This window comes from Pseudomyrmex gracilis, unplaced genomic scaffold (assembly GCF_002006095.1).
Source record: "Pseudomyrmex gracilis isolate BER0280 unplaced genomic scaffold, ASM200609v1 scaffold_96, whole genome shotgun sequence".
Taxonomy (NCBI): domain Eukaryota; kingdom Metazoa; phylum Arthropoda; class Insecta; order Hymenoptera; family Formicidae; genus Pseudomyrmex; species Pseudomyrmex gracilis.
Genome location: NW_018020680.1, coordinates 126,792 through 143,159, shown reverse-complemented (window position 1 = coordinate 143,159; position 16,368 = coordinate 126,792). Strand labels below are relative to the sequence as shown.

At 38.9% G+C, this 16,368-nt stretch overlaps 1 protein-coding gene across 4 annotated transcripts in view; it reads right to left on the bottom strand.

Moving 5' to 3' along the window:
- Window positions 1-16,163, bottom strand: part of LOC109855726 (spermatogenesis-associated protein 13) — a 51,961-nt gene extending 35,798 nt beyond the window's left edge. For 3 of the 4 annotated variants that reach the window (XM_020430264.1, XM_020430266.1, XM_020430267.1), the window contains exons 1-2: window positions 15,896-16,163; window positions 12,935-13,348 (exon numbers count right to left, since the gene is read on the bottom strand). In XM_020430264.1, coding sequence (XP_020285853.1) covers window positions 12,935-13,107 — 173 coding nt within the window. In that variant the 5' untranslated portion in view covers window positions 13,108-13,348; window positions 15,896-16,163. Of the gene's footprint in view, window positions 1-12,934; window positions 13,349-14,787; window positions 14,949-15,895 lie in introns of all 4 variants that reach the window. The other variant, XM_020430265.1, reaches the window with a different exon arrangement.
- Between the last annotated feature and the right edge of the window lie 205 nt (window positions 16,164-16,368).

Sequence of the window (16,368 nt, the reverse complement as noted above, 5' to 3'; positions counted from 1 at the left end):
ATGTTTTCTACTTATACTTTTCTTATCCATTTTTTTTTTTTTTTTTTTTTTTTTTTTTTTTTTTTTTTTAGTTCATCTTACGATATCGGAAACGCCCGAGCATGTCCGGCAGCTGTCGCGTGGCCGCGCGGCAAAAGCACATCTGCTGGTCGATGCAAGTCCTGCGCCGGTTCCTTCACCCGAGCTGTCCTTAAGGACTTTTGTTCTTTTTATCTTTTTTCCTGTTATTATTTCGCGGCGATCCGATCGACTCGCATCCCTTGAATTCACTTGATCTCGGCGAACATCTGCCGGCCTGAAAGGGTTTTCTGCTCGATTCTCGGCACGAATATAGGAACGAATGCCTTTTCAGAGAGTCGAACTTTATTACTCTGGATGTTTTGAAGATTCGAACGTGGCAAAATGTGTGTACGTATATATATATATATATATGCCATCTTCTTTGAGCGAGGCGGCGAATAATTCGATATATTCGCGCACTTATATAAGCGCGAACTCGCTCTGCTCTTATTATCGTCGTCTTCAATCATATCATTACGTGTGGCTGTTCAAAAGTGTACAACAATGTTTCAGAATAGAAAAGCTTGACCTTTCTATTTTTAGCTCTTAGCATGCACAACGCTTATCGCGTTACCGGCGCTCGACTTCCCCTCCCATTTTGATGTGTTACAATGTGTGTTCAAGCTAACTATTGCGTCAGAAAGTCATAAAGTTCGCCAAGAAGATATTGGAAAATCTGTTTTATCTCTCTCGAAAAAGCGTTCGGAAGATTAAGAAAGTTCTCTCCGAATTGAAAATTTACGAAAAATAAAAAGGTAACATTCCTCAGAAATTGTTACCTTCCTCAACGAGTTCTGAACAATTTTTAAAAATTCGAGGAAACGGCGATTTAAATTAAAAATTCCTTTTATGAAGAAAGAGAGACGCGCACGCGCGCGCACGTATGTCGGTGCAGGTCACCTGTTTAATGCAAATAGACATCGCGATTACCGAGAGAAAACGTTTGCGAAAAGCTTAATGGCGTGCTCGATTCATGGCCTACGACAACTTTCATAATTCACACGATGCAAGTGGAGCAGCAACAGAAATCGATACTGAACGGCCGCCATAACGGTCAAGGAGGGTCGGCGACCTTGTCAGGAAGCAGGAATCGATACTATCTTGTTCGGTATCGGATAATATATAAAACGAGCAAAAATATACAAATGTAAACGCGCGATTGTCAAGCGTGATATCCTCATATATCGTGTTACTTTTGCGAAGGACACATATCTTCTATTTATAAACTTTCCAATTAACCCGAACACGTTGTGTGGGTTTTGCGCGTTGTGTAATTTCCGGATTATCTACGTCCAATCGGTCGGGAGGACAACAAGATCGTTAAATTTATTGACAAGTCTTTTGATTCTTCAATTATTAAAACTTTTCCGCGAGTTTCTACGAGATTGGAGAATTTTGTTTTCAAAGAAAATTCTCGTATTCTTTCTCTTTCTCTCGATTTGTTATTGTTATTTTGAATTCTTCGGATTCGCACACACACACACAGAATCCCTGCACCCCCTATATCTCTCCTCTCGAGAGATATTTTTCCGAGAGAGATACTTCTTCTCCGCGCTTTTATTTGGCATCGCGCAATGATCGGGCGTACGTACGTACATTAATCTTCATGCGTCACACACAAATGCGTCCCACGCGCGATCGCGTGCGTTCGCACAACCCGACGACTTTGGAGTAGCGAGAGTGCGTTGACTGGCCGTGTACACTACGAATCGCATTTGCATAGTTAATTCGTCGTAAGAGGGAAATGGCACCGTCCACGTTATCAGGAAGCGCATTTGCACGGCACGTTACATGCGGATCTTGATATTCGACTAACTTCTGCTTTGTTACGTACATCTTGTACGCGATGTGTGCGTACGAGATAAACTTCTCGCAGACAGCGAGGGTTTTGCTCTACATTCAATTTATTCACAAAACTATAATATTGAATATAAAATTAAAAAAACTAAAAAAAATTGCATTTATTTACATTTTCGTGTTTACCATCGATTTAAATGTGTGTGTTGAAAACTTATAAACTCTTAAAAGTTACACACATTAATTTACATCAGATTTATAAAAAAAAAAATTTATATAAAAAATGTTTGTCACTTGGTCAGGAACAATCGCATTTTTCAGTCTTCAGAGAAAAAAACATTTTTTTGAAGAATTTCAGGGAGCAAACATCGTTGTTACACGATCGAACGCGATTTGTTGTTGCGCACACGAGAGAGAGAAACGCAACGCACACATATTGCCGCGCACATATTCACGTGCACTTGTCCGGATGTGCGCGCGAAATTACAGGCCGTCATAATCTCGTAGGTAACTGACGTTTTCGCCGCGGGATAATATGATTATCCTGTCGATACGACGCACAGCTGAATTGCACACGCTCGTTTTTGCGCGATTACCTCCTCCTCCCCCAGTGCATTAATTGCATACACACAAACGTTTTCAAAGTTTGCCTGCTGAGGCATTCGGATACACGATTGCATAAACGATAGAACGTCTCTGCTAACTTTGTTATTGCAAAGAAACGCTTCGCGCAAACTTGCGGCAAAGTTGTGTATTTCAAAAAACAAAGATATAATTTGTTTTTAACAAGCGACTCTCTTGATTTAAAATACACACACTTCGATGTAAATCAAGCGGAGTTAAATAAAGTGGACACTAACGACGTTAAATTTGTCGAATTCGAAGCGCGCGCGCAAACATTTCCGTAATATGTACATTGAAACACTTTATGTATAGAAACGAAATAAACATATTATCAGAGAAGGAGGAAATGGAAGAGGGGGGTAAAGAGAGGAAGCTAAATTGGCAAAGTGCATAGAAATTTCGCGAGATGAAAGGAGAGAGACTCAAAGACGAGAGAGGGAGGAACCCCGCTTTCAATCGAGACAATTTGATTCAAATTGGAGCGTAATTGCGGTTAGATTGTTCGATTTCGACGTTCTCTATCTTGGCCTCAGAATTCTATATATATATATAAAGCGCATTTCCGCGAGAAAATCCGCGGAATTCCACGAGATTGACGCCCTCCGCGTTATTCCGCAGCAAATTTCCCGTCGAGGCATTGTATCGCATTATAAACGCCACTTTTCATTATTCGTTATTCATATTATATTCGCTAATGCGTTAAGAAGTTTTAGAAAGTCGGGAGAAAAAGAGGGTAAAGAGAATATAAATACATATATAGCGTGTCGCGAATCTTAAAATAAAAAGCAAACCACGCGTACCGATAAAAAATAAAGTGAGATCAAAGATTGTGCAGCGCCCACGTATGTACATATACAACAGACGCAAACAACGATTTAGTGCAATTTGTTGACACTGCTCTTTGATAGAAACGCGCAAAGAAAAATTGCGCAACGAAAATTGCAGTAGTTGTGGCAGTGGCAGATATATATAATATCGTAATCAATTATCGTTAACTAGCACGTCGCGCAAATATGATTTCTCAATTACAGAGTTTCTCTCAAATACTCGAGACAACTTTGGTCGTATCGATTTCACCGGACCCTAATATGGTCATCTTATCACCGCATTAAAGAAATGATGCCGCGCGGCAATCAAATGAAATGTTTAGTTTAAATTTCTCGGAAGAAATTCAGAGTCTAAATGTAAACACACATTGCTGTCGAAAAACTTCAATTGAAGTTATCTCTTCCAGACGGATCGTTTTTTTTATCAGTAAAAACATTTGTTTGAACAAGAGATTATCGATTAAATTTCAACAAACATTTTCTCACACCGGTTTAACATTAATTTGATATATTTTATAAAAATAGCTAATTGTACGATAATTACATGTAACTCCGGTAATTTCGAACACTGCAATTTTTCGACTTCTCCTTGATAGGCGGGCCAATAGTTTCTTCCACTATTCATGATATTCCCCGATATTCTTGAGAGTGACTGCGCAACTCGCAGAAGATCGCAGATGCGCAGATAACAAAGAGAGAAACACGATGACTGTCTATCTTTTGTCTCTTGCTATCAGTTGGTCGGTGGAAAGGGAAAAAATGAAAAGGGAAGAAAATAATAAATTTCGAATTCTAGGAAGAATCAGTCCCATGTGTGCTCGAAATTACTGGATTTCTACTGTATTTGTGTTTAAAAGAGACAAAAGAATATGAGAATATCTTTTTATTCTCGCGACAATTGCGTTGAGAGAGACGCGCGCGCGTCAACATTCGAAGCTCAGCGCGAAAATTGAGGATCGCTTGAAATTCTGAAAGAAAATCGATATCTCGAGTCACGTTACCGCCGATTAGTTGATAGCACGACGGATTGACTCTAGCACAAACTTACCAACTGTCGTTAGCGGGAGAGACCGGTCAGAGACGTGCGTTATTAAGCAGCCACCGCACTTAATGTAATTACTTTCCAGCCGCTGCGTTATCGGAACGGATATAATAAGTACGTACGTTCGCGTGAGTCTCAATAAAAAGCCTTTTTTTTTTTTTTTTTTTGCGTAAAGCGCCACTTCGATAAATATCTGATAACGAGACGCGATCGACAAGAGTACGATCAAGAGTACGATTCGGCGATTCTTTCTGTCGGAAATAATTGGACCGATAATTGTGCATTGTTGAAGCCACTCGATAGATACAAGAGATGATTGATAAGTACTCGAAAAGACGACTTTATATAGCGACTGTAGTATCTATATAAGTATCAAGGTTTATAAACTACAATGAGAAAAATAAAGATTTTTAATCCGATAAATTTATTTTCAACTCGATAAATTGTTCGCCTCTTTTTGCTGCTTCGAATACTTATCAATCGCTCCTCGTAAGGGATTTACTTAACGAAGAAATAATATGCTTGCTACCGAATATAGATCTACTCTATTCGTGGCTCTTCTTTTTTCTCGGTATTTTAAGATAATATCTTAATTGAAACGAGTGCGTGTGTGTACGTGTAATCGGTAAATAGAAATATTCTCTTAAAGAAATAACCGTTCCGAGGGGTAACAAGACACATCTCGTGTTTCCTCAATAGTATTCTAAAAAAAAAAACTAAATAAAATCTGAAATAAATAAATAGCAAATAAATAATCCGAGAAACAATCGTAATTTTTCTCTACGCGACATCGGCTAAAAGGCAGAGAAAGGTGCTTGCAAATTAAACGTGTCAAAAATTTGAAAGACGGAATTGATCGACGCGCCCACGTCGGGCTTTGTGTATTATACCCACGTCGATAGAGATATAAACGGACAGATCGATTACGAAACGAAGCGTCGATATTGATATATACATACGTATTGTATATATACATACAATACACATATGTATATCGCGTTCGCGGTAAAGCATATCAAACAATCGTATACATACGACGATGCAACCAGAGCGAGAGAGACTTTGCGATTAATTAATATAGAATTAATTGCCGCAGAGAGCCGCGCGAGCAACAACTCTGCGCGCTTATGTCTAATTTGCGACTCTGTTTTAATTAGACAGCATACTTCGCGATTTCGTGTGAACGAACTCGCGATAGCAACGCGCTAGAACGGGGTCGTGTCTCGAAATCTAAAAGTTTCTAGCGCCACAATGTATAATTTCCTTCCTATCAGCGTGACGCGAACGCCGCTGTGTTCCGAAGCGTGCTTCAATTAACCGTAAAGATTTTATGAACGCTAATAAACACGATCGGAAACCTATTTCTCTCGGACAAATAGAAAGATACGTGCCTTTTTTTTGTTTTCGCCAGACGGAAGCACGTCAGGGAAACACAAAGTATTTAATTTTTCTCGCAAACTGCTTTTGATAAAAAAAAAAAAAACATTTGATTACTCTGTTAACAGAGAGAAAACTGCTCTTTAATAAACGCATGTCAAAAACACAAGTTTTATTCGATTGTCAAAGAGTTAATTAGAAATTAAAATTATATGAGACTAAAACTTTGAATTATCATACATTAAATATATTTTTTATTTGCAATGTTTGACTCAAAATAAAACATCCGAATTATTAGAAGTACAGTTTGTTTTTTTTTCAACGTTTTTTTAATCAAATAAGTAAATAACTTATTTGATTAAAAAATTATTTACAAGGCAATTTCGTGCACGGAATTCGCTTCAACTTCCGATATCTCACCGCAATCTTTTCACAAGAAATCGAATTAGATTCCGATTGAGAAATATTGTCTATGAAAATCAAGGAGCACAACTAGGCGCAAAGGTTACGACGGACTAGGACAAATTCACTTTTCCTTTCGCCGGTATTCGCGAGGAGGGTACGTCTGACAGAGACACACCTTTTTCACGCGGAAAGAGTAGAGCAGCAATCGGACAATATTAGCGAACACAAAGCGGTATAATTATACGCGGTCTGATTGCGGCGCGTTCTTCCCACCGCATGTCTTAAAACGCGATTGCTGGAGGAAGACTTGTGGTGGCAATATAAGCGCCAGGAATGCTGCCGTCGGCGTCGTTTAACTTTAACGACGTCGGGTCTAAGAATTCCGCGAAAGAACGTTCGACGATCTTAATTTCCACGTGAAAACGTCCTCGCGATATCGTTCATTCGGTCGCGCATTCGCGAAACGTGCAAAATACGATCGTTTTCATTTACGCAAGAAATGAATAGATAAAAATGAATAGATAAAAAGAGAAAAATGAATCGGATCGTGCGGAAACTCAAATGAATGAAAATTTCATTCTTTGAATTGACGCTAAGTACGTTCCCATTCGGGGAAATCGATTTATGAATTTAATAAACTTTTTTTTACGTTTAAACGCGCTTTTCTGATCAATAGGTATTTTCGATTCAAAGAGAAATAAGCGCGGAGAATATTGCGATGTTAAAATTATAATTACAAAAAATTTTTAATATAATTAATATTTTCAATGGTTACGAAAAATCCCTGCGACTTCTATTCGGCGACCAATTCGGTCTCTAGTTAATCTTTTCGAATTGTATGACGTGTGCAAATGAAGGGAAATGTTCTTTGATCTGACGAAACATACGCGCTTCTGGTTCGGGAGCCTGAATTCGGATGCGGATTTGTTAGCACTGCGTTAATTGCCAAACGAGGGACAATAGAGAGAAAAAAAGAGAAAAAGAGGGAGGGAGAGAGAGAGAGAAAGAGAGAGAACCGTTGTAACTGACGCCGATCGCAAATCTACGTGGGCGAAAACGTTCTTCGAACGGGGTACTGTAAACACACAGTGCCGACGTCTCGTCAGCGATGTGCTTCGTTAACGGATTTTAAATAATCAACGTTTTATTTTTACGTTCGTCTCACGAACGTTCGTTACTGCACGTCCCCTACAGTTTGCTCAAAAAATATTCGTCGTGATAGTTTTTTTTTTTTCGATCGCGTGGATTCAAAGTAAGTATGCTAAAATTTTATTTTCGCGACACATATATAAATCGCGTTTACCCGGAGAAAGCAACAAGATTTTAGAAATCCGGTGTCGTCTTCCGCGAAAAAAGGAAAATTAGATTGTCGATGATGATATCGACGTAAATTTTATCACCGCGCAACAATTGCGCGTCGAAAGAGAAAGCAGAAAAAAGGGGGAAAACTGCGAATTCTTGGTGGTGTACCAGGAATCTCGTAGGATTCTTGTGTGGCTTCCGGTAACGATATTATCTACATCTCAACGTAGCGCGACGACTGCGTGATAATGCGCGTGGGCGATACGACGATACGCCCTTGCGGAGGAACAATAGCGAATTCGCTCGCAGCTTGCGACAGAAACTTTTAATAAACCGAATTGGAATTTCTCGCGCTGAAAAAGTTTTTTGTATACATGCTGCTCAATTTGGCTCATCTCCTTTGTGACACAAATTAGCAACATATGTTTTTTTTTTTTTTTAATATTTTAATCAATCAGCTTATTTCGCAGATTCTTCGAACTCAGAAATCATTTTTGTTGACTAAAATATCATAACAATATATGATTTTTTATATAATTATAAGATATATAAGAGTGAATGATTTTGTTGATTGATTTTGACTAAAATATCATAAAAATATATGATTTTTCATCTAATTATAAGATATATAAGAGCGGAATGTATTTATATACATTTGGAATTATATATTTAATATTTAAAAATATAATTTTGAATGGAAAAAAAGATTATTATGAAAGAAAGATTAAAAGATTATTATATATATATATATATATTTAATAAGATCAAAATTAATTTTTATCGTGTGATAAAATAAAGATCTAAAAAGTTAAAGACTTAACACAATTAAAAACAAAGAGAGAAGAGCTCTCGAGCACGCTCGAGCAATTCGCTTTCGAGCTCACATAAGTGGAAACTGCTCATCAAACGATATGAAATTCTTTGCTAAGTAATATACAGTTTCTCAAGTTTGCAATAAGTTCCTCGTCCAGTTAATGTCAATTCTTTGCCCTATTGCGTGCATGTCAATGACACAGCATGAATATAGATTAGCGCTGCGCGCACTTTAAGCACCACCTCTTCGGCGGGTACTTAGCTGCAAATTGTCGGCGCAAATATCGTCACGGTGTGTACGTGTAGTCGACGACGACGACGACGACGCAACGAGGTGCTTATTAAATTCTCGTCATAAATCTTTATTAAGTTTCCCAGAAACTTGCGCGAGAGACGATAATTTTCCCTCTGTGTGCCGTGCCCTCTCGGAAAACGAGCGTCGGAGTTTCGAAGAATGATCGAGGGTGACAAAGTCTTTTAACAATCGCCCCCGATCTATCAGAGAAAGGAGATTCTTCTTTGGAAGAGAAGAGGAGAGGCGAGAAGAGAACGCAACAAGGACCATCCCCTCGAGTTTCGAGGGTTCTTGTAAAATTCTTCGCGTGAAGCTGTGCCACTGTGTTACGGATATACGGCTCCACTATGGCCGCGCATACAATTCGGTCACGATTCCTCTTCGGAAGTTTAACGTTCCACCCCGTTCGTCCCCTTATTTACCCCTTTGACTGCATTCGGATAGCAATTACTGACAATTACCGGAAGCGAAACGGGAGTGGCCGTCCGGTTTCTCTTCTTTTGCTTTCGGTTTTCATTTTAATCCGTACTGACAGTTCAAAGGTTCTTCAGGAAGAAATAACTATACCGAGAGAAAAAATTACAAATAATATTTTAATTAAATATATATATATATATTAATTATATATTTTTTCTATTTAAAGTGTATATATATGTATATATAACACACAAAATTACACTTTAATCTTGTAATTGTAATATCTTTTTTATATTAATATTTTTTATTCCGGATTTAAGCCGTTTTATAAGTTTAAACATTTTACAAAAATTGTATGTTATTTATATATATCTTTACGCAAATGTGTATGTTATTTATGTATATCTTCAATAATCTTGAATAAATCGAGAAATTTTGATTAGAATAAAATTTGTTTGTGTATGTTATTTTAAATACCGTACCTCTCTAGAAAGAGAGATAAAAAAAATATTATATACATTTATTTACATATAAAAGAATGAACTTATCTGTATCAACAAATAATTCATCGGTTCCGAAATAATCATTGATTTCGTAAATCAAAGTTTCACAACGGACTCGGTTGACATCTTCGTTATGTTGTCATTGTGTCTTATCACGAGATGTCTCGGGGTTATCGAGAACAGGGGGGACGTACCCACGTTGTGCATTAGAACGAGCCGGATATACGTGTCTAGCGGCGTGTGTATGTCGTGCGTGACGACGGCGAGAGACAGTGAATGGTCACCGACCACCATGGGAAGGATGTGGTTAGTCCCCACCAGTTTCGTGTTTCGCGCGAAGGTGAAACTTCGGACCACATACGTGCACACACGCTCGCAATAACTAACGCGCTGGTGCGCTTCTTCTTCTTCCGCTGCTTTTCTTTCACGGTGTCCCTTATAATCACATAGAAATGCGATTCAATGCGAGGAAAAAAAAATGTATGTAAGACATCTATTCAAAATTGAGAAACACACCTTTGATTTTTGCAAGTAGAAATAAAAATTAATTTCTTTTCTTAAGAAAAAACAAACAGAAGAAAGACTCACCCAGTGGTTACATCTTTCACGAGATACAACACACACGAGACAATTTATTTTTACACAAAATCAGTAAAATAAAAAAAAAGGACTTAAATATTTGAAGCAAAAAAGTAAGAGAAATTTTTTTTCTAAAACCTATTCTTTGTCTCGTACGACGTAAAGAAAAAAACAGTCACGCTTAAATGGTATATTATGCCGTATACTATATTATTCAATGCGAGTCTCTTGCAGGATAATACAAATAACGCGCGGCTATTGTAAACGTAGTAAGAAAGCGAGTCTCTCCCGTAGAAAACTTGTTCCAATTGTTTTAAAAAAGTTATCTTTTCTCTTACGAAGGCGGAACTTCGCTTAAAAATGTTACTCGCAAAAGCGGATCTTCTTTATGGAGCCCTTTTTCCGGAGCGTCACGGCACTTCATCATGAGAAGTGCAATCTGGCGCACAGTTCGAGGCTCCGGAAATGAAGAGGAGCCTAACGAATTCTGAGGTCGAAGGAATATGGCAACATCGTAGAAGTGGGACAGGGGCTGGGAGGAGAGTTCTCGAGTTCTCGTTGAATAATTCGCATTCGACGTCGCGAGAAGTTAAAACGCGGCACGAGAAAAAAAAACACTTTTTTTTACCACAATATTGGAGTTAGATCGGAAATACGCGACTCCGAGATATCGACGAGACATGGCACCCGGGAGGCTGTTATCCGTGCTGTTCATTGTCCGCGGCACGACCTAAGCGAGGAAGACGAAGAAACCCAACCGCGCGCCATCAGCGCCGAGAAAAACTGGTCCTGGAAGAACCTGCCTTGGACACACGAGTTTTCTCTCTTTCTCTCTCTCTCTCTCTCTCTCTCTCTCTCTCTCTCTCTCTCTTTCTCGCGTTGTCTCTCGAGACACAAGCCCTTCGTGACACGGGCGTATCTCAAATTTTTAAAAGAGATATGTATATTCTTGAAATTAGAAGACCGAATGAAGAAGCAGATCGCACAATAGTGGAACTCACTGTAAAATTTCTTTATGAATGATTTATTAAAAAAAAAAAAAAGACTTTTTTGTGCCGAAATATTTTTATCGATGTTATTACATCGTGACTTGTTTTCTCTCACCTGTTTCAATATATTTACACAAATTACATTATAACTATCTTAAGATATATAGAAAATGCTACATAGAAAATGCGGGTAACATCGTAGGATTATTTTGAGCTTCCGGAAAGACAGCTTATCGCGCGGCGCGCTTGGATTCGAAAGCATTCGAATTGCAAAGCGTAATCTTGTGACGGAATTACTGCGTAAATTATACGGATTTTCGTTTATCTTTCGTTTACTTTGTGGAAAAAGTTTCTCTCGGGATTCTCTCTCTCTCTCTCTCGCTCAACGGTTCGTCGTATTCTTGAAGAAGAAGAAGTTCTTCGTCACGCGGAGACCGCAATCACGCGGCGTTGCTGAAACGATCGGCTCGGCACGAATCGCGAGTGCTCGCGATTGCCGCGCGATTCGCGTGTATTTTTGTTCCCCGATCGATAGCTCTCGCCTCTCGTGTATTCAACGTCGCAAACACCAAGTATTCGTTTCGTTCACAGCGTAATATTAAATAGCTGACTCTCTCACACTCTCGCCCTCATATCCTTCAGAAAATGTCATTTCGATGCTAAATGCTGCTTTGCGCCCGCGCGCGATACAACCGTGTGCCGCCGTTACGGGTGTCCCGTGCATTCACAGAGGCACGGCATAATTGCGATGTATGTGTACGTTTTCGTTTTTTCTTTTTTTTTTTTGTTTTTCACCGAGCGATCGGATCGCGCAATTAACGCGATGCGTTCGCTTTGAAAAGGCTGGCCGAAATTCACTTTGAATCTACAAAAACGCGACGACGCGACAGGCGGGTACCGATCAATTAATGAAAATTAAAAAACATTCGTCTGATGTCGACAAAAGCATACAGAATAAAATATCAGTGGGGTTTATATTAGAAGATCGAGATATTATTTCTGGAGATGATATTTCGTATAATAAACCGAGATATATCAAGCGCGGCTGTGTGAATTTACTCGACAACGCGAAGGCAATTGCGAAAAGATATCATCTGACAGGTTTGAGAAAATGTATCGTGTATCGGAAAAAAGAAACCCAGCGAGTCGTATTGATACAAGCGGAGTCGTAATATTGATTGGCGGGTACTAAATTAAAAATTGACATCAGATCGATTGAATATTCCCAACGGAACGAGATATGAAAGAAATAGAGCAGTGTGTAAAAATAAAAACGTTGTATCATATACGCTTGTGTAACATATAAACATATATACATACATATATATATATATACACATATATAACGTGTTCGTGTACACGGATTCTATTGAAGCTCACGGCTGTGAAATTTATTAAATAATATGAAACTTATTTATTAAATAATGTGAAACACACAATATTAAATAAATCCAAACATCAATTAAAAATTACGTTTTAATTGGTATAACGGAAATTTCGAGTGTATCTTTTAATATTGTTTACAATCAAACTCAAAACTTTACAATCTAATATAAAGTTACTTTTAATACATTGGCAATAAAACATTGGAAATATTTATGATAAAGCCAACAAGTTATTTCTACAAAATTATATAGAAAATGAAGAACGCTATCAAATAGCGATTAAAATTAATAGTGAAAATTTATAATTACAAAACTTTTAATTGCACTTCACTAAAAAACAAGAGAGTTTCACACACACACACACACACACACATGTACATACGTGCGGTAAAGAACATGAAGTGTTATTACTACAAAAGAGCTTTGCTAACTTAAATATTTTCGTCGACTAATTGCGGCGAATGCTCTGTATTTTCTACTTTAATCAAAGCGAGTGGCATCGAATATACAGTCTCTTACTTGTCAGTCTTAGCTCGCGCCATGTTTTCCCAACTGCGAGCCGGGTTACCGAGTTTTGCGAGAGACGATTCTTTTGACAAATAGGCGGAACAATGCCAGCTGTGTCTCCAAAAGGTACTTCCACTCACTCTTTCTCGGTTCTTCGCAGACGATAATGCACTTTTCTCACTCATCTCACTGTCCGCGACGAAGCCCCCGCGAATCTCGTGTTTCACTTACACGTTCGTTTGTCCCAACGGCTTCGTGAAACACAGCGGCGAACACTAATTTTACATCTTGCGAGATCTTACGCAACACTACTTTTTTTTTTTTTTTTTTTATCGTCTTCACTTCACTCAAAGTTTTAAGATACTCAACTCACCCGAATTCTCCGAGTTTTTATTTGATATACAGACTCGATAAATTTTGTTTCATCTGTCGACAAAGAGAACGACTTGTTAATAGATTTATAATTGAAGCGCGAACTGTGCAATTTAGAGTATAATCAACGGATGTAATTCGAATACGCGTATCATGCATAACTAATATCAAAACAAAGTGATATTCAGTGATATAACGATAACAAGCAGCCGGATGGACAAATGAATTCCAGATTGGAATAGATGAGATTCCTGGAGTTGAGGAAATTCCTCGAGACTCGCAGTCGATGAAACATCTCGCGCACAAGCGAAGCCGCACATCAATCGATTGTATGCACTTCGCTAATAATTGAGAGCAGTTAAATAGAGAGAATGACAGTTAAATAAAGAGAGAGAGAGAGAGAGAGAGAGAGAGAGGGGAAAAGAGAGAGAAAAAGACAGAGAGATAGAGAGAGAGAGGGAGGACTTTCTGTCTGATTTAAAAAAGACTCAGCAAGCAAGTAATCCACGGAATTTCCTGATGTCGACCATTGAGTAATTATTACTTTGCTTTAACGAATCTCAATGAAGCTGTGTTACGCGTTTGTTCATTTCTCCGATGTCTTCGTTCGTGAGTTGACTCTGGATAAAAAAAAACAAAATTGTTTAATTTTTTTCTAAAACAATTTTACTTCTCTAATTTAACGCTTCGTCGATTACTTTGCAATTGATAAATTAGGTATTGATTCATTCTTTACGAGTAGTAATCGTCCGCATATCTTAATTATTTTTCTTTTAGAAAAAGATATATAATTGCAGTTGGAAGATAAAGAATAATAAAAAATAGTCTAGGTCAAAAAATTATGATACGCGAAATGTGTCAATTAATTCGTTCTCAGAATATGTTTATTTATGACGAAGTACGATCGAAAGATAATTTTATAAGAACGAAGCATTAATAAATTTATTCGTCATTTAATGAGAGAAAACCCACACGTGACGTAAATACAAAGGCAAATATATATCGTCAGGTCGGAAGTTGCTTTCGCGCGCGTGACGATAATTCTCACACACAATCGAGCGAGCGAAATTTCAAACCGCGACCAAATGATTAATCGAGCCAACTTCCCCTCCGGGAATCGTGAATACAACGGGGGAATTCTCGCAGGTAACCTGCTCACCTTCGTCAATCCGCGGATCTCCGCTGGATTCCTTTCGCTCACGTATGAACGAGATCCTAATCCTCCCTCTCTCTCTCTCTCTCTCTCTTCTCGTCCGGATCTTGCGAGATCTGGCGCAGGACGAACGTGAATTCTGGGTCTCCGCGAGAAACAAACGCTTTGCGCTCGTGCGCGCGCGCGCGCGCAGCGAGACTCACCTAGTTTATCACGTGAGATAAATTATTGGCTTAATTAAGCGAGACCGTACGCGGCTATATGTGCAAAGTCTTTTCCGTTGTCTACGTTAGGTACCGAGAAACTGTCTCGCACCGTAATTTAAATACTTCGCGCTTACCTTGGCAATTATGCTGCGTCAGCAATAAATAAATGAGTCAAACGTCCATTTCAGAAATTACAAAGTAATCGGGGAAGAAGAGGGGAAAGGAACATTCAATATGTGCGAGTTTGACAGCGGAGTTTACAAAGATGATGTTCATTTCTGCAATGTCCTTTGTCCTGTCATCAATAAAACAATTCTCTCTTTCATTCATTCTCGCCCACTCTTATTCTCTTTCTCTCTCTTTACATATATATATACTTTACATATATGTATACAGTTCTATTATATAATTCTGTTATATAATTCTCTCTGTTATAAATGCTGTGCTTTTTTAATGATAATCAATTCCAATTTCACTAAACAAACGTTTCTCGCAAACCGAGGAAATTTTCTGAGAATTTTTTCCTATGTCGTACACGCATTAAGCAAAATGCGGTATCAAAACAATAATAAATTCTAAGTTTTTCCCGTTTATTTCTTCCTCGTGTCCGCTTTTTACTCCGGAATTACACGGGCTGCGCGGCGGATTGTCGGCTCGAAATCCGGTGACCTCGGCGCAATTAACGAAGGTGGGTGCGATGTAATTTCGCACGGATCTCACCGACCGGACCGGAAACGGACGAAAAAAAATTGGCGCGCGCATACGTCGGGGCGACAACGGAATGATCATTTTCTTGCCTCATTCAACGCGTTCCAAATTATTTTTGGAATTGTGCGATATATATATATATATATATGTATATATATATATATATATATGTATATATATATATATATATTTATATATATATATATATGTATATCGCACACACGCAAAACCGTTTTATTTACAACCCGGTATTTTATTCATGCGCTGCGCCGAAACGCCGATCATAATTTGATGAATTCCTGTCTTTGTGCGCCCCAAATTCCTGCGATATTTATTTCCGTTTATCGTTAGAGACGCAGAAGATACGTAAAATAACTATGCGCGCATAAAAAAATACGTAAAATAATCGCCCGTCTCTTTCGACGAGATAGAATCTCGTTTCTACACCAAAAGATACATTTCCTGCTTAAACCATAGTTTTTCCCCTCTTTCTCTTTTATAATTTAAACAAAACAATATATTGTGTAAAAATACCAGATTATTCCTCGGTAGCCGAATTCATATTACAAATACTCAAATATCGTGAGCGAGCCACTGATCGATTGCGATTGCCGATGAAAACGGCGCGGCGCGTGAAACGCGGCGCTCACGTCAATCGGAAATTCGCGGTAAACGAAATGCGCGAGCAATAATGCGCAGACGGGTGCACTCGAATGAACTATCGACGACGACCACACAGCAACCTGATCGCACGACGACGACGACGACGACGACGGCGACGACGATGAAAACGTGCTATCAGCTCGGCGGCACGCGGCGTACTGCTTCGTCGATTGCAGCGCCGTGCTAAAGCCGGCGACGCGTTCCGCGATGCGCCCGCGTTGCACCTTCGAATGATCGAGCCGGTTCGCCGACCGCCCGTTGCCAGCTGCTGCTCCCTCCGAGAGAGAAAGACGAGGGGGAGAAAAGAGAGGAAAAGAAAGAAAGAGGTATCTCGAAAGCCGGGC